The following is a 15,743-nucleotide window of genomic DNA, read 5'->3' as shown; positions in this document are numbered from 1 at the left end:
AGCTTGTGTGTGTGACTCGCAGAACTCAGCACAATCCTCCCCGAGTTACCCTGACAGACCTCTGTGACTCAAGATGTGGCGACAGGCCCAAAGGATGAAATTTGCCCCGAGGTAAGATGACAGAGGGCTTCAGGAAAGGCAAGTGAGAACAGTAACCCAGCTTGGAAAAGGGAAGGCGAGATACTGAGGGGCCACGAAAGAGGCCTTTAGTCTTGGAAAGAACATGTTGGAAACAGAGCGGGAAAGGATGGATGGGCCTCCTTACTCTCCTTCCCTGATAAACCAAGTGTTCCCGAAGCTGGGCTGGACTGAGAGTCATGACGCAGGACCCCCTCATCCAGAACTTCTCCACAAAGCCATCTGACAAAAGCAACGCCATCTCAAAGAGACAGCAAAGGATGAAGAGCGGCTTCATCAAAACACTGAGGGGACAGAATTCTGTGTGACAAGAGGGACCACACACTTCTGAAAGGCCTCCTTGAGGACTCCTGCCACCAGGGGTGTCTAGAAAAGACAAAACGCAGCGTGTCTGGGACTAGCTGCCGCCCTGCTCCTCGGTCCCTGGCACTGAGGTGATACCACATGTGTTCTCTCCGGCTGCCCACAGTGGGAGCTTTCTTGGGCGGGCCCACCTGATGCTGGGGCCCTGGCTGTTGCCCAGGAGGCAATCGGTCAAGAAGCCCTTTCTCAGAAGGCTTTTAACAGTTCGCTCCGCAAACGAAGCAGCTCTGATCAGGGGTGGGAGGAGACTTCATGAGGGCAGTGGCTAAAACAGCTCCAGGAGTGTCCCTGAGGGTGAGGAGTTCCCCACCAAGCAGCTGGGCTGAGGGGTCCCCATGAAGGAACCCTTGGGACCCAAATAGCAGGCAGAGGGGAGCATGGATGAGAGGCAGCTTCATCTTGCAGGAACACTACAATCACGACTTCCAGAACAAGCCACAGAGCACTTGTGCTCATCACAAAGGCAAGCGGCCACTATAAACCCAATCCTTAGCTTGACCAGCATTTATCACATGCCGCCTGGTCGCCAGGCACCCTTCTGGCAGCTGGGGATACAGCCATGAATGAAACCAGGTCCTGATTTCAAAGCGCTTACACTCGAGAGGGGGCTGGGGGCTGGAAAAAGAATACTTCAGTTGCTGAGAAGTGCAATGAAAACCACAGAAAGCACGGTTAGGAGGCGCAGAGCGGCGGCTGGGTGTCATTACATGTAGAATGGTTCAGCGCTCCCCTGCTGAGAGGATGACTGAACAGGGAGAGGCCTGGAAGGAGCGTGCTCCTGGGACAGGTGGGAGCAAGGGGCTGAGCTTGCAGAGCAGCAGGGCCGAAGCTGAGGTGCACAGGGGGGCCTGTGAATCATGCTCTCAGCAGATGAAAGCCCCCCGGAGCTGCTACTTTTCTTCAGAGGCTCCCCTGGCTGCTGGGTGGAGAGACCCCGACCGGGAGAATGAGTGGCTAGGAGGCCGGGGCAATAAACTGGGGGCGCACGGCAGTGAGGCCAGGGGAAGCGGGAGAAGAGGGGGACGGGGCCGGATTCTGGATCTTAGGGCAAGGCCACCAGGCCGTATCACTGTAGCAGTATGCAGTGTGAGAAGGACAGCACCCAGGGTGACCACGGCATGGCTGTCTGCAGGCCCTGAGGCACAGAGCTGGCAGCTGGTAGGGGGAGGGAGGAGCAGGGGCGGGGCACTGGCTTGGAGTCACCTCTCGCCTGCAACGTGTTCAGCAAAAGTCACCGGTAACACGTGTCTTGCCCTGGGCTGGGGGCGGGGGGAGCATACCATTTTGTAGCAGGCTAAGCTTTTTGTTCTGAATTGGCAGCCGTGTAGCTAACCCATCCAAGAAGAAACGAACACCATGGAGAACAGTGATCAAGAGCAGAGGCTCTGGCTCAGACACCGGCGGCCACCGTCCGGCCACGTAAGCTTGGGCAATTCCTCTAACCTCCGTGCTTCGGTCTCGCCATCTGGACCATGGGCTAATAACAGAACCTGGGCCCCACACATCTGTTGTGAGCACTGAGTGAAGTGAATTAATGGGTGTGAGCATCACTGAACAGAAAACAGTAACCTTACTCTACTGAGAGACAGACAGACAGACGGATATGTACGGACACAGAGCTGTAACTCTCCCTTTGGAACCCACTCAGCTGATAAGCAAACCCTCCTGCAGTTTTCAGAGTAACAAGACGAAAACAAGTGTTTGGATGCCCACCAAACACTAAGCCTGAGAGGATGCAGAGGCCTGGAAGAGGATGCTGAGGCAGACAGGAGGAGGATGCTGAGGCAGACAGGAGGAGGAGGAATGAGAAAAGCAAGAGGACAGAGGAGCAGAAGAGGAGAGGAAGAGAACACCAAGAATTCAGCTAAACCAAAGAAAACCAACAGAACTGAATCAGCAAACCCTTTGTAGAGCAGGAGAGGACCACTCCTCCCTGAGGATGGGATGGGGGCGGTGGGGACGTGTGTGGAACGAGCCACCCACCCTAATGCAGGGTGGGTATCTGAGGGTGCTCACCTGTACCATACACTCAAACCACTGACCCCAGACCACTGAGGTCCAGAAGGTGGGCTCCAGAAGGCTCCCAGGTTGAGCCTGACAAGCAGAGGGCATGCTTCTGGGCATCACCAAGAAAACTGCCAAGACCTGCCCCAGATACCTCACTTCTCAGCAACCTGAGGGGCACTGAGGATACACACGGCCCTGGCTACAGCCCGTGGGCCAGGAGAACATCCAGAAAGGTCTTTGCCTGCAGGCTGGTGCAGGCAGACGCACCCCGAGGCCCGGGCCGCGTGGACCAGGCTGCAGCCCACGAACTAGGCAAGGCCACCAAGGCTTCATCACTCTTCTAGATTCCAGCCCTGCACCTTCCCTCCTTGTCACTAAGGGCAGTGGGATGTACCCAAGGCAAAGGGGCAACCTCAGGAAAGTAACTGCCCGAACCAAGAGGCACTGCTCCTTTGTCACTTGCTAGCAGACAGCTAACTCCTTCTGCCCCCCCCACCCCCTCCCCCCAAGGCCGGCACCTACCGTAAGCGGCTCGCCCTGCAGCGCCTGCAGGATGAAGTTGCTGACGACCCGGCCATCATTCATGTGCATGCGTGGCCCAAAGGTGTTGAAGATCCTGGCCACTCGCACTTCAACGCCTTCCTGGAACAGGAGAAGAGGATGTGGGATGCATTTCATTTCACCTCATGTTTCCGATGCCTGGCCCATAAAGCAAGTCTGAAAACGCGCTGCTTTTTGCTCCCAGATGAAAGTGGCTTTCTGGTAGTGTCTACATAATACATTCACTAACAAATCTGAACACTGCACAGAGTTATACCAAACTCGAATGCATCCCCGATTCCACCCCCATCAGGCCATCGACCTCCCGGCAGAGAACCTGCAAGGCAGCAAACAGTAAAGAAAAAGGTTTGTAGAACATTTTTTTCCTAGTAAATAAATATTTCCCAAACAGGGCCATGCCATGCATACTCTTTTATAATCATCTTCACATGGTATTTCGCGCAGGTTTACCAGTCAATAGTGATTTTAAAGGTCAATGAATGTTTGGTAGCTGATGCAAAGAAAAACAAGCAAGTGCTTTATCCTGGAAAAGGGGGGACACACATTCTTAAAGCGGCACACTACCCTACACCCCCCAATCTGTCCCAACAGAAAACGGACTTGTTTTAGTGAAAAACTAAAGACAATGCAGCGCCCCCTATGGGCTACTAGCTACAAAACCTGGAAAAATCGGTGCCAACATCACCGAGAATAGCTATCTCTACGTGGTCGGATTATAGGTGTTCATTTTCTTCTACGTGTTTTTTTATTTTTTTTTTAATTTTTTGTTTAAAGATTTTATTTATTTATTTGAGAGAGAGAATGAGAGTGAGAGAGCATGAGGGGGGGAGGGTCAGAGGGAGAAGCAGACTCCCCGCCGAGCAGGGAGCCCGACGCGGGACTTGATCCCAGGACCCTGAGATCATGACCTGAGCTGAAGGCAGTCGCTTAACCAACTGAGCCACCCAGGCGCCCCTATGTGTTTTTTTAGATCTTTCTATTTTTGTTACAATAAATATGCATTACTTTCGTATCAGGGAAAGTATATTTCAAATATGTAATCAGGAAAGTATGTTTTTTAAACCCCCAAAGCCTTCTTGAAACTATCTCATGCAATTATTAATTTCACAGGCTGCTTCTTCCTGAATCAAAAATTAATGTTTTTATCTCACCCTGAATTAGTGGACTTCCACAGCGTCTGTGTGTCTAATCTGTTTCACCCATTAGACTACAGACATGCATTTTCCAGGAGTCTGAGGGCAGGCAGGATGGCAGGGCGAGGCCCCGGGGCTCACGAGCCCTCCAGCTCCACTTACCCTTGCTCAGCCCTACTGTACTTGGGAGAGGAGCGTACTCACCTCACACAGGGCTCACAAAAAGGAAGCCAATCCCTGCATAACCCTTGGCCCGGGCCTGGTAGCGAAAAGCAGTGGTTGCTACTGTTGTCTCTACTCGTCCAGAAAGTTTTCTATTCTAATTCTACCACTTCAGGTCCGGTACAGGCTGGGGTCCAAAGAACCCTCAACTAACAGGGCTGATTCAGCACAGATTTTTCCACCAGTGTAATGAGTGAGAGGTGATGAGGTACCGTGTCCCAAGGACCCATGTTGCCTCCCTGTGGTTGGAGCCACCCGGCTGGCCACCTCTGCCCACAGCAGCCTCAGCTCTGTCCCAGTTACTAGACAAACACGAGCAGTTTTTATGTGCACCGAGATCTGAAACGGTTGGGAAGCATGGATCCAGCACACAGCTCACTTCTAGAAACCAGACGGCTATATCTTTGCTAATTCCTCCCAGCAATGCATTATAATGCTCACATGAGCTACTCAAGAGTCTTAGGATTAAGGTATGATCTATAATCCTAAATTCAGGAATAAATCAACTCCTTTCTCTGCTGAACTAACCAGAGAGCATTTCCAAAATGGGGGGAGGAGGAGAAAGAAGCAGAGATGTTGATCTCAACAGAAAAGAACTCAGAAAGTATCCACTTGCATTTAATTGTGAAGATGAAGAATCAGGAGTAGATGAATATGGTGTTATCCTAGAAACAGACTGGAAAAACCTCATCAAATTTACGAGTCAAACCAACATGCCTGCTGGGCATGTTGCAGAGGCTATGCAAGGTATGCAACAAATCTAATGCTTTCATCCTCCGGACTTCTCCGTCCTCGGGGACGACACTCCAGAACATGGCCTCACAGAAGCTGTGTTTGCGGACATGAACTGGCCAGCACGTACACGGGTTTGTTTGTTTTGGTTTTCCCGTCTGAGTCGTGAACTCAGGTGCTACAGGACCGCCCCTGGACCGGTACAGTTGCTGGGAGAGCCACCGAGCTTTTTTGAAAACTCCAGCTCTCAAACTCAAACGAAATAAACATAAACCCAAGGCTCACTCAACTTAAGGCCTGCTCTCCTCTCGCGCACTGGCATCTCCCAGAGTTTGTGTCCTGCTTCATCAGGACACAAGGCCACCCCCGTTCGGCATGCACAGTTCATCAGCCCTCATCCCCTGGGATCTTGCAGGGGCTCCAAGTGGGAGGGCGGACCCGCCAGCAGGTACTGACGCGGATGCTTATAGTGGCAGCCCAGTGGGTGTGCACATCCACATTCTGGAGGCAAGTATAATGACTCCCCATCTCAGGCCTGAACAAAGGGTCAGTATCTGACCCAAAGCCTGCTTCCCTGAATGAAAACCCAGAAGGTGCCCAATGGGCCGTGATGCCTCTTCAGGGAGACCCTCCTCTGCAGGACCAATGAGCAAACACATGCACAACCTCTTAACTCATATTCAATATTCCATCTGCCAGGGGCAGTGTCCTGCTGACTACCAGGCTGGTGCATCTGAATTTCCACCATGGCACAATGCAGGGTCTCTGCACACTCACACACGTACACGCAACAGTGATTCAGAAAGGAACTGCCGGGTCATTAAGAATGGTTGGGTTTCACTGTGTCCATGGTTTTGTCCCGGGTGACGATCAGGAGTCATTCGCTCATGCCTCCAAGCATCAAGAAGTTTTTATCAAGCATCTGGACGACTCTTCTAAGTTTGAGTCACAGCAACATAAAACCAGTAGCAACTTGAGAGAAGACAATGCTCAGGGCGCCCCTTGAGTGAGTGTATGTAAGCACACACAGCTAAAGAGCACGTGGCTTGCTCTGATAACTGGGCTTCAGAAACAGTGGCCAGGCTACAATAATATACAATCCCAGAAGGGTGAGCTGCCATCAGAATGTCTCCTTGCCTATTTCTAGTGCCCAGGAGGGGTGAGCAGTTGGAAGGCAGGCCTGACTGATCAACCAGCAGTAACCCAAGAGATACAGTGAAGTTTGGAACAAAGACTTCCCTCCCCAAACCTCTCCAGAGGAGAGAAATGTTGCCAGCAGGGATTAAATGGGCTCTCCCTCAAAAGCTCTTTTCAATGCAGTCATTCCCTGGCGAGTACTGTCTCAAGCCATTGAACCACACAGTATGATCACAGTCCCTGTCTTCACTATGGCAGGTGCCGGAAGATGGAACACAGAAGCCCTGCATAGGGAGGGAGCAGGTGCTGACCAAGAGCTGGCCATCTGCCACCCACTCCGTGGTGTAGGCAGCCTGCCCTGAAGGGGGTAGCTAAGGCAGGGATGGGGTCAGAGAAATAACAAAAAGTGCTCCCAGGTACAATGGGCCTGACTTTGTGGTGCTTCCATAATCTTCCTCATGCCCCTGGGAGAAGTGCACACACATCACGAAAGCAACAGGACTGTGAGACCCTGAACACTGAACCGTGTAATTCCCCTATGGCCTCTCCTAAATGCATCCTAATGGGGTCTGCTCCCTACCTGGGGAGAAGATGAAGGCCATTACAGAACACAGAGCAATCTTGCTGAGCATGATTCTCCAAGGTGCTAAAAAGCTGCAATTCACTCTCGGTGATGCCAAAGGGACAAGGCCATACAAGGTCAGGGGACAGCAGTTATGCGTCTGTCTGGCAATCTCCCTCAACTGCCCTGCTTTGGTCTTAACCATCAGTCGGGAGTGTTCGTTATGCAGCAGGCTAGGCCAACGCTCACAGCGAGGCCAGGAGGCGTCAAGTACTACTCTGCCAGTTTCTAGGTGTGGAGGGCAGGTACTCGGCGAGCGAGCGGCAGCGCCAGGAAACAAGGCGACACGGGGTCTTCACCCCTAAAGGGTGAATACTGTCTTCAAACATTTGACTTGTTAGCTGCTTGCTGAATATCTGTTTTTTGAACTAAAATATACATACCAACTATTTCATTTTTTAAAAGTATTCTGATGCTGGAAAATAAAATAAAACCTCGAGACCACTGGACTAGATGATTTTGGAGTTTTCTGTCTTTCTGCTCTGCCAATCTACGTTTTTATGAAGGGTGGCTTGTTTTGCAGACCCAGCCCTGTGGGTGGGCCACAGACTCCAGAGAGTCATACTCATGCATGGCCTGGAGCTCAAATACACACCAACCACTGACCACAGCATGCAGACAAGTCCCCACATTTAAAGTCCCCACATTTATAAAAGCATTGCATACAAGTGCACAAAGGAAGTGCACTTTAATTCCTCCCTGACAAGTTCAAAGGACAGGTTTCTCCTGGTACCCAAAAGTAGGGTGTTCCTATGAAACCCTTCAGAAGCAGGAATGACATAAAATAAAGAAGCAATTACCATCAACTTACATGGAAACATTTTTGAGCTTTCCCAGACCCCAAAAATAACCTTTCTTAGGCTTTTATGATACCTGCAGACACATCTTGCTAACATGAGCGGAATAATTCGAGATTGAGCTCAGATGCTCACAGACACAGGTCAGGGCTCTGGCACCTGGTGCCACGCTGAGTGGGGCTCCCGGGGAAGGGGCTCGGGGTGTCACCACCTCTGTCATGACTCACTGCAAAACAAACTTTGAACACTAGTTTCGCTTTTCGGATGTTTTTGTAAAGGTGAAAATCCTCTTTGGTTCCAATTCATTCCATCCCCTGGAAGAAGACTCACGGGAGCTTCTCTTTCCATGAAGGACATGTTTGAAAATGTGTATGTGGGACAGAGTTTTCTGGGAAATCCAGTTCTATTTAGAATACATTAGGGTATTTCCATACATGAAAATGAACTCAGAATCCTGAGAATCCTTTGGGAAAAGGGAAAACCTTCCTTTAGATCTTTAGAAAAGTTCTACTGTATGTGGTCTTCACAATGAAGGGACAACTTATACTTAAGAAAGGATGTATCATGTAAAAAAAAAAAAAAAAAAAGGAGTTAAAGTTATTAAAACAATTAATTAAAAATATGCCAAAGGATGATGGTTTCCTGTTCTCTCTGGTCATTCTTTTTTCATTTGTTTCCAGACAGATAGCACAAATCGCACACCTAAAGTCTTGAATCTCTCTTGCTGTCCTGAAAGGCTGAATATGTCTCACTATGAACAGAGCACGTCACAACACCACTCCTTGCTGGCTAACCACACCGCTCTAAGGAGAGGTTGGCAATTCCAGAGCAGAGCTGCGTGGACTGCTGGCTCTGGGTGTCCTCACCGACCGTGCGTGCCTCAGAGGAGCGCCGATGCCCTTGGACTTGCAGCTGCATCTTCTCTTGCTGAGCCAAGCTTCCTCACCTGCATGCCCCCCACCAGGGCCATCGGCAGCTGGACAGCCAGGTGTGGGTTCAAACTCCACTTACCGGCTGAGGAGCTCCACCCAAGTTTTGTAGCCACTTGCCCATCTGTAAAATGGGCGACCCAGCCCTACCTCAAAGGGGTCATGAGAACGAGGTGAGATTAAACAGATCTGCGCTACAGGCTGAGCCCTAACAGGATGCCAGCACACCACAGGCACTCCTAGCCCACAGGGTCTGGCTCCTCTGCAACAGCCACTGCAGGCCTGCAGGGCACAGCCTCCGGACTGCAGGGCGCCATGCTGAGCGCGCAGAGTCCAGAAGGGTTATGTCCACTAAGGAAGAAGGAAAGGCAGCAGAAGTTAGAGTTCTGAAAATCAGTCACTTTCGAGTGGGAACCCCAAAGAAGGTCTGATTTGCCCCAGACCAGGCCATTCCTAGAGGGGTCAACCCTGATCCCCCAAGACCAGGCCATACCCAGAGGGCCAACCCTGACCCCCCCAAGACCAGGCCATACCCAGAGGGCCAGCCCTGACCCCCCAAGACCAGGCCATACCCAGAGGGGCCAGCCCTGACCCCCCAAAGACCAAGTCACACTCAGAGGGCCAACCCTGACCCCGAAGACCAGGCCACACCCAGAAGACCAACCCTGACCCCCCAAGACCAGGCCATAGCCAGATGGCCAACCCTGACCCCCCAAGACCAGGCCATACCCAGAGGGCCAACCCTGACCCCCCAAGACCAAGTCACACTCAGAGAGCCAACCTTGAACCCCCAAGACCAAGTCACACTCAGAGGGCCAACCCTGGCCCCTCAAGACCAGGACATACCCAGAGGGCCAACCCTGACCGCCCCCCGAAACCAGGCCACACCCAGAGGGACCAACCCTGACTCCCCCACCCACAATACCAGGCCACACCCAGAGAGGGCCAACCCCACCCTTTCTGGTAGCTAATAATAAAATCCTGAGTAAAAAGATTTGTTTTAATGTCTTAAATGTTTACCTTTTCACAATCTTCACATGGTGGTTTATTTTCCTTGGTTTTGTCCTTATTTTTGTCTCTAGATGGGATTACAGATAACAACTTTTCTTCCTTCCTGCTCGTGTTTTCTTACTTTCTGTTCCTGGCCATGCATCCTGCCAGAGCAGGAACACAAACACCTCTCCACCACAGGAAATGCACCCATGTTTCTTCCTCCTCAGCAAGGATCCAAACTAAGGAGGGAGAGGGAACCCCAAGGGGGCCCAGTCTTGGACCCATCGCTCTCCCTGCAAGGGAGCAGAGTATTTGTGAGATGAACAACAGGGGAGGGACGGTGTGAAGCCCATGCTGGGCCCTCCTCACAGGCCTCTCAGAACTCGGGCACCGCCCTTGGCACACTCTCCCCACGTCAAGAGGCATAAGCTCCACTCGTCTGCCGGGCGGCCACCAGAACCGGACATGACCCTGCCCTCCAGGGGCGCGGTCCCTCCCTGACCTCAGGCCATCCAGAAGGAGCAGGAGCAGTGCTATGGAGCAAGGGGCTTGCATCACATCTGCTCCTAAGTCCCAGCTCGCCACAAGGGGCAGGTGGTATTCCCAGACAACAGTGACTGTAACACTCCCCCAGGCAGACAGGAGTCCTTGAGCAGGTGCGCTAAGCAATGTGATGAGCCTAGACGAATCTACAGACTACTGGGTGCAATTAGCCTAGACCCCAGGCTTCTCAAAAAGCACAGAGCCCTTCTTCCACAAGGCCTTCCCAAACCTACTGCCATGACAGGAAGCGATCCATACCCTGTTCCCACATGTAGAGCCCTCAGCGTCCCAGGGAGAAGCACACTATTAACTTGACCACCAGTGTGACTCCTCCATCCCCACAACAATCGTCTGTTGGGGCCTCCTGTGTGTGCAGCACAAGCCAGACATCCCACAGCAGAGGCAGCTTTCCCGTGAGTGACTGTCCCTCACAAGGAAGGCCCCTGCTATGCAGGGACACCCTCCTGTCAGGGCTCTTATCAGGGACACTTAGGCACAGATCAACTGTACACACAAGGGGCTGCTAATGGGAACATGACTTCACAGTTTTCAGAGCAATGCTACCTATGCCATTAACCTCCCAAGACCTCTGTGCACAGAAATGTAAATGCTGACAGATCCAGATTTTTCTAGACGCTATATTCCTGAGCTCATGAGCCGGATGACGTGCACAGATGCAGTGCTAGTCTGTGTTTGAAAAGAGCACCCTGGCTAGCGCCTGGGCGTGTATCACAGTTCCGGGCATACAGTCAGCGCTCAACGAATGCTGGCTATAGTATTACTAAATACTACAATTATCATGAGGTCATACCTTGAAGTAGGTATTACCTAGAGACTCACTAGACTCATTTAATAAAAACCAAGAGTTCAATTAAAATGTCCTATTTGCCCACCAGCTTTAACCTATATAAAAACTCACGAAGAAATACCACAAGACTGAAAGCACAAGCCAACAGTTAAGAAACACAACAGTCTTCAAACTTATTATGCAGTAAAATGCAACACGTGCCCCTCAAGCACTCAGGTTAGTCTTCTCAGTACCAACATATCCAGAGGTTGTTCTCTGTATCTGGGAGACCGTCCTAAATTGTGGAGTCAAGTATTCTGGACTCAAGAACCATAAAGATAGGGCCTTTCCAGAACTCATTTATGTTTCTTAAAATGAATGGATAATATGAGTCAATTGCTCAAAGTAGCTTAGAAAGCAATCAGTGTTTCCTGAGAAAGAAGACAGAATAAATAAATACCTCCATCAGCACAGTATTCTGTGGGTCTTTAATGTTGGTATTTCATTAAAGACATGAGAAAAAAAGCTCCTGACAACTCTCTTCTGCGAAAAAAAGATGCTCAGGGACACTCAGTGGCAGGCACGTTGACACGCCTCTTCCGTCATGCAAAACATGACCATCTGAGCTCACCGGCAGGCAGGATCCTCGGCCTCAGAATGCTGCTCTCAGGGACAGACATCCAAGTCTCTAAGTCCTCGGAGCATAGGCCACATCAGCTGACTCCAGTCTGCAATGATTTGCCCCCATGCCCTCCCTCCTCTACCAGAGGGCACGTCCGTGAGGATGTCAGAAAGCTGGTCCAAGCTCAGAGACAGTGACCGCAGCCTAGCCTGGGCCCTCGCCTGGAGTCACAGTGCTGTGACAGATGGGTCACAGGTTCAAGGCACACAGAGGCAGAGCCAGGGTGGGAACCCAGACCCTCCACCTCTCAGTCTCACGGGCTCCTTCTGCTACAGTATGCAGGTGAGCAGATCCACAACATGACGTCATCCATGGGAGAAGCCCCGTGTGGCAATGAATAATTAAGAAATCAGGAAATAGTAAATAACTATAAATAACAATTCCTAAAAAGTTTCAAATTAAAACAATCAAATTCATTTTTATACGTATTAAATAACTCAAAGTAAAAAAAATAATAATAATAATAAAGTTCACTGATTTGGAGGCTTCAGGAAAACAGAAGCACTTACTAACTGCTGGTGAGCAATCAGGCAATAGAGAAATGTACCGTTAATAGCCATGCAACAGCATTCCACACTGAAGCATTTATCCCCAGGAAATCGTTTTTAAAAAAGGACATACACAGGAAAAGCTGTTGATAATACTATTAATTTATAGTAGTGGGAAACTAAGCTTCTCCAGTAGCCACTGTCGGGCAAACTTAATCACAGCGTTTCACTCCTGTATGGTGCTCTGCATTTGATGGAACGGGTGTTCTGCGCATCTACACCCCAAGCCCCCAGAACGCGGCTCCATACCTGCTTCATGTAGGCATAGCACATGGTCTCGGCAACGCGCTTCCCTTCATCGTAGCAGGCTCGGGGTCCTATTGGATTCACGTGGCCCCAGTATTCCTCACTCTGAGGGTGGACTTCAGGATCTAGGAGTGTGGGAAAGTGAGACTGTGTGTTCATCAAGTTCATATGCATTCTGAATGATGAATATTTATGATGCACAAGACTGCTCTAGAAAGACCAAGGTAAACATTTACAAATGGGGAGATACCTATCAATGTGGCACAGTCCATTCTCCCCAGTTCCAGAGGGATGCACTCTTCTTACCTCCCGTATTAAGTAAGGACAGTGTTTTACAGGGAAAAAAATAACTTGTAAGACCAAGGTCACTCAATTGCAAGTCTCCCCTCTCCCCCGTAAATTGTTCTTAACATTTAATTATACAAACTATAATTAAATGTAATCTATGTGAAGGGATATATGGTTCCACTTTATATTTATAAAATACATAATCATAGTAAAGCATGTACTTACTGAAATAATTTTAAGAGCATCTCTGTGGAACACGTGGACTTTCCCATGTGCCAACAACATGAGGACAAACTTGAGAAGCTCACTGAGAACCTCAGTGAGACGATCAGTACCCTGGTCTGTGTAGGCAGAAGGACCGAGTGTCCTAAGGCAAATGACTGCTTGACCCTTTAGCACACATTTTATATTCCCAATTCCTGTTTTTCTCGTGTGTAAATCAATCACATTTTAAGATGTGCCAAGGGAACAGACTATTTAAAGAAACCTAGTAACAAATGCTTTTGTAACAAGTATATTTTTGAAATGTGAATTAAAACCTTATGTATATGGTACATACAGCCATAGTATAAAATGTATAAATCTTTGCCAAGAAATCTGGACAATGTACAGGAGCTCTATATTATAAATTCATTTCTTGCTTATCTTAAAGCCAAAATCTGACTTCAGCTCATGGGGACAATGGGACCCACGCAGGACAGAGACATGAATACATAGGTGCCGAAGCCGGCCGGCCCCGTTCAGGAGGCTGGCACTCCCCTGCAGTGTGATGGAATCAAGGCACAGACTCAGACCTCTCTAGCCACTGCTGTGGTTTAAAATTCTCTTAAAAGGGGGGCATAGTTTTACTGCAGGATGAGAGAAAAGGTCTATGGCGAATATTCCCTGAGAGAAGAAAACCAGTGACTTAATGTCACACAGATGTAACAATTGAGAGACCTTTTTTGGGGATTTTTGACAAGAGCTGGGCCACCTAGACTCCAGAGAGACCATCATAAATTGAGCAAATGGCAAGAAAGAGAAGATCGGGCATACCCCTGACTCTGCTCCTTGATGGGCACTCCTGGGCTGAGGTGTCCAGATGCCCAAGGTTCAAGACACGGCTTTATAAAGTCCCCACACCTTGTCGTTAAAAAAGATCTAGAGTCGAAACTGATTTCCAATTAGTCTTCCCTTCTCGGTATGTTGTGAGGGTAACCCACCAAGCACCCCTCCACGAAGCATCCGTTTACTGCAGTGACCAAACACCGGAGCTGGCCAGTTACACCCTGATGTCATTTAAGAACCCTAAGGAACACAAGGTGTCATCAAATATGCAGATAATAAATGAGGCAACGGAGGAAGAAGGCTGGACAGGGAAAACATGTCATTGTGCCCTCTTGAACCAATAAGAGGAGTACCTTTATATTTGAGACATTTAAAAAGCTTTAGCCCTTTGAACTGTATCAACACCACTCTTGTGACACAGGAAGCAAAGGGGAATCATCCAATGCCCTATAAAGGGAAACGTACTGATCCCTTGGTAAGTCTTGCTACGGAAAGGACAGGAAGGAGAAATGCAAGTCCACTCAATGCCCGTTCCAAAAGCAACTGGCCAAACAGGTTGGCGGTGGACGCTTTTAACTGCCAAGATTTCAAAGTGGATTGTGCTCCACCTTTTCACAGGGATTACAGAGAACAGAACTGCATTTAGAATTTGTTTCTATTTTTTTTTTTTCACTTGGTTCCCTTATTTAAAAAAAAACAAAAAACACACATCTCTTCCTATTTTGCCCCCTGACTTCCTCATTTCTTCGTCCAAAACAGTAATGTGCAGTAGACAAATTACACCATGTCAGAGTCCAGATTCTGCTGCTTCAACTGAGCAGTTCTCCACAAACCTGCACAAGCCTGCACTGGTTGGTTTGGGGCCGAACAGAAATCAATGTGAACTGAACCACAGCCCTCACCCCACTCCGAATGCTGACTGCCTTAACAGGCCTCGAGGGGGGTGAAGCGCTGCAGGTTGGCAAAACAGGCTCAGGAGTTTTCTGGCACTACCTACTTAAGATTCTTCCAGAAATCATTATACAACAGGTGAGGCAATCAGCACCTATCTCTTTGCCAAGCGAGCAAAGGCCAAGCTCTGCGATCTCGGTGGGTCAGGCTCACTGCACCCACTGCTCACACCGAAGAATAACATGGACCAGCTAAAAAAAGTGGCAAAAGAAATCCCTGACCAATGATCTCCGGGGTCCTTTCATAGCGGAATGGAAAAAATACTTCCATGGGTTTGTCCGAGGTGGGGCTTACTGGCCAGGTGACAGGACATGGTCCTCCAAGAGCGTTCTTCAGCAGGAGGAAAGGGGGTTCGGCCCACTGAGAGCAGACATGGATGGCTGAGCCGGGAAGGCTCTCTGCTGCCTCACACACAAACAGGGAAAGCAAGGCGGGGCCTTCTTACAGTGGAATCCTGGACTCATTTTTGCTTCCTTCTTCACCTAAGACAGTCCCATGGGCCCAGAGCCAGTGCCCTGTGGGCGCCCCGCCACTCACCTCCATACACCTCCGAGGTGGAGGCCAGCAGCAGACGAGCACCGACTCGTTTCGCCAGTCCTACAGAAAGCAAAGATAGGATCAGAGAAGCTGTCAGCTTCAGGGAAACGAGGAGATGACATGTGCATGCCCATTTTTGTAGCCAATTTATGTAATTTTTTAGTATGAATCGTCTCTGATCATTTGTGCACGGTGAACCATCCACTCACACTGTCATCTACACTGGAACCAAAATAAAAACAAAATCAGAAAGAAAAACACAAATGAACCCTCGGAAGCACAGTATTTAGTCCGATACTGATAAGTGGAGGCAGGGGCAAATGGAGAGTCTGTTAGTTTGGGAAGGTGGATTCAGGGTTACCGGTGGTAGGCAGAAGGCAAGGCCGTTTGCACCCTCACTTCCACTATCCCCCCCACAAGCCGGTCCACCTGCCACTTCCTCAACACGCCACCTGGCGTTCCGAGTGTGCCTGAGCCAGT

The 15,743-nt window shown here is 49.7% G+C and overlaps 1 protein-coding gene across 2 annotated transcripts in view; it reads right to left on the bottom strand.

Moving 5' to 3' along the window:
* UXS1 (UDP-glucuronate decarboxylase 1) overlaps nucleotides 1-15,743 on the bottom strand; it is a 98,364-nt gene that overhangs the window by 15,489 nt on the left and 67,132 nt on the right. For both annotated transcript variants that reach the window (XM_078056709.1, XM_078056710.1), the window contains exons 8-10: nucleotides 15,264-15,323; nucleotides 12,444-12,565; nucleotides 3,031-3,150 (exon numbers count right to left, since the gene is read on the bottom strand). In XM_078056709.1, the coding sequence (XP_077912835.1) occupies nucleotides 3,031-3,150; nucleotides 12,444-12,565; nucleotides 15,264-15,323 (302 nt within the window). The remainder of the gene's footprint in view (nucleotides 1-3,030; nucleotides 3,151-12,443; nucleotides 12,566-15,263; nucleotides 15,324-15,743) is intronic.

This window comes from Halichoerus grypus, chromosome 10 (assembly GCF_964656455.1).
Source record: "Halichoerus grypus chromosome 10, mHalGry1.hap1.1, whole genome shotgun sequence".
NCBI classification, from domain to species: Eukaryota; Metazoa; Chordata; class Mammalia; order Carnivora; family Phocidae; genus Halichoerus; species Halichoerus grypus.
The sequence above is the reverse complement of the archived record's forward strand: the minus strand, read 5'-3'. Positions and strand labels throughout refer to the sequence as shown.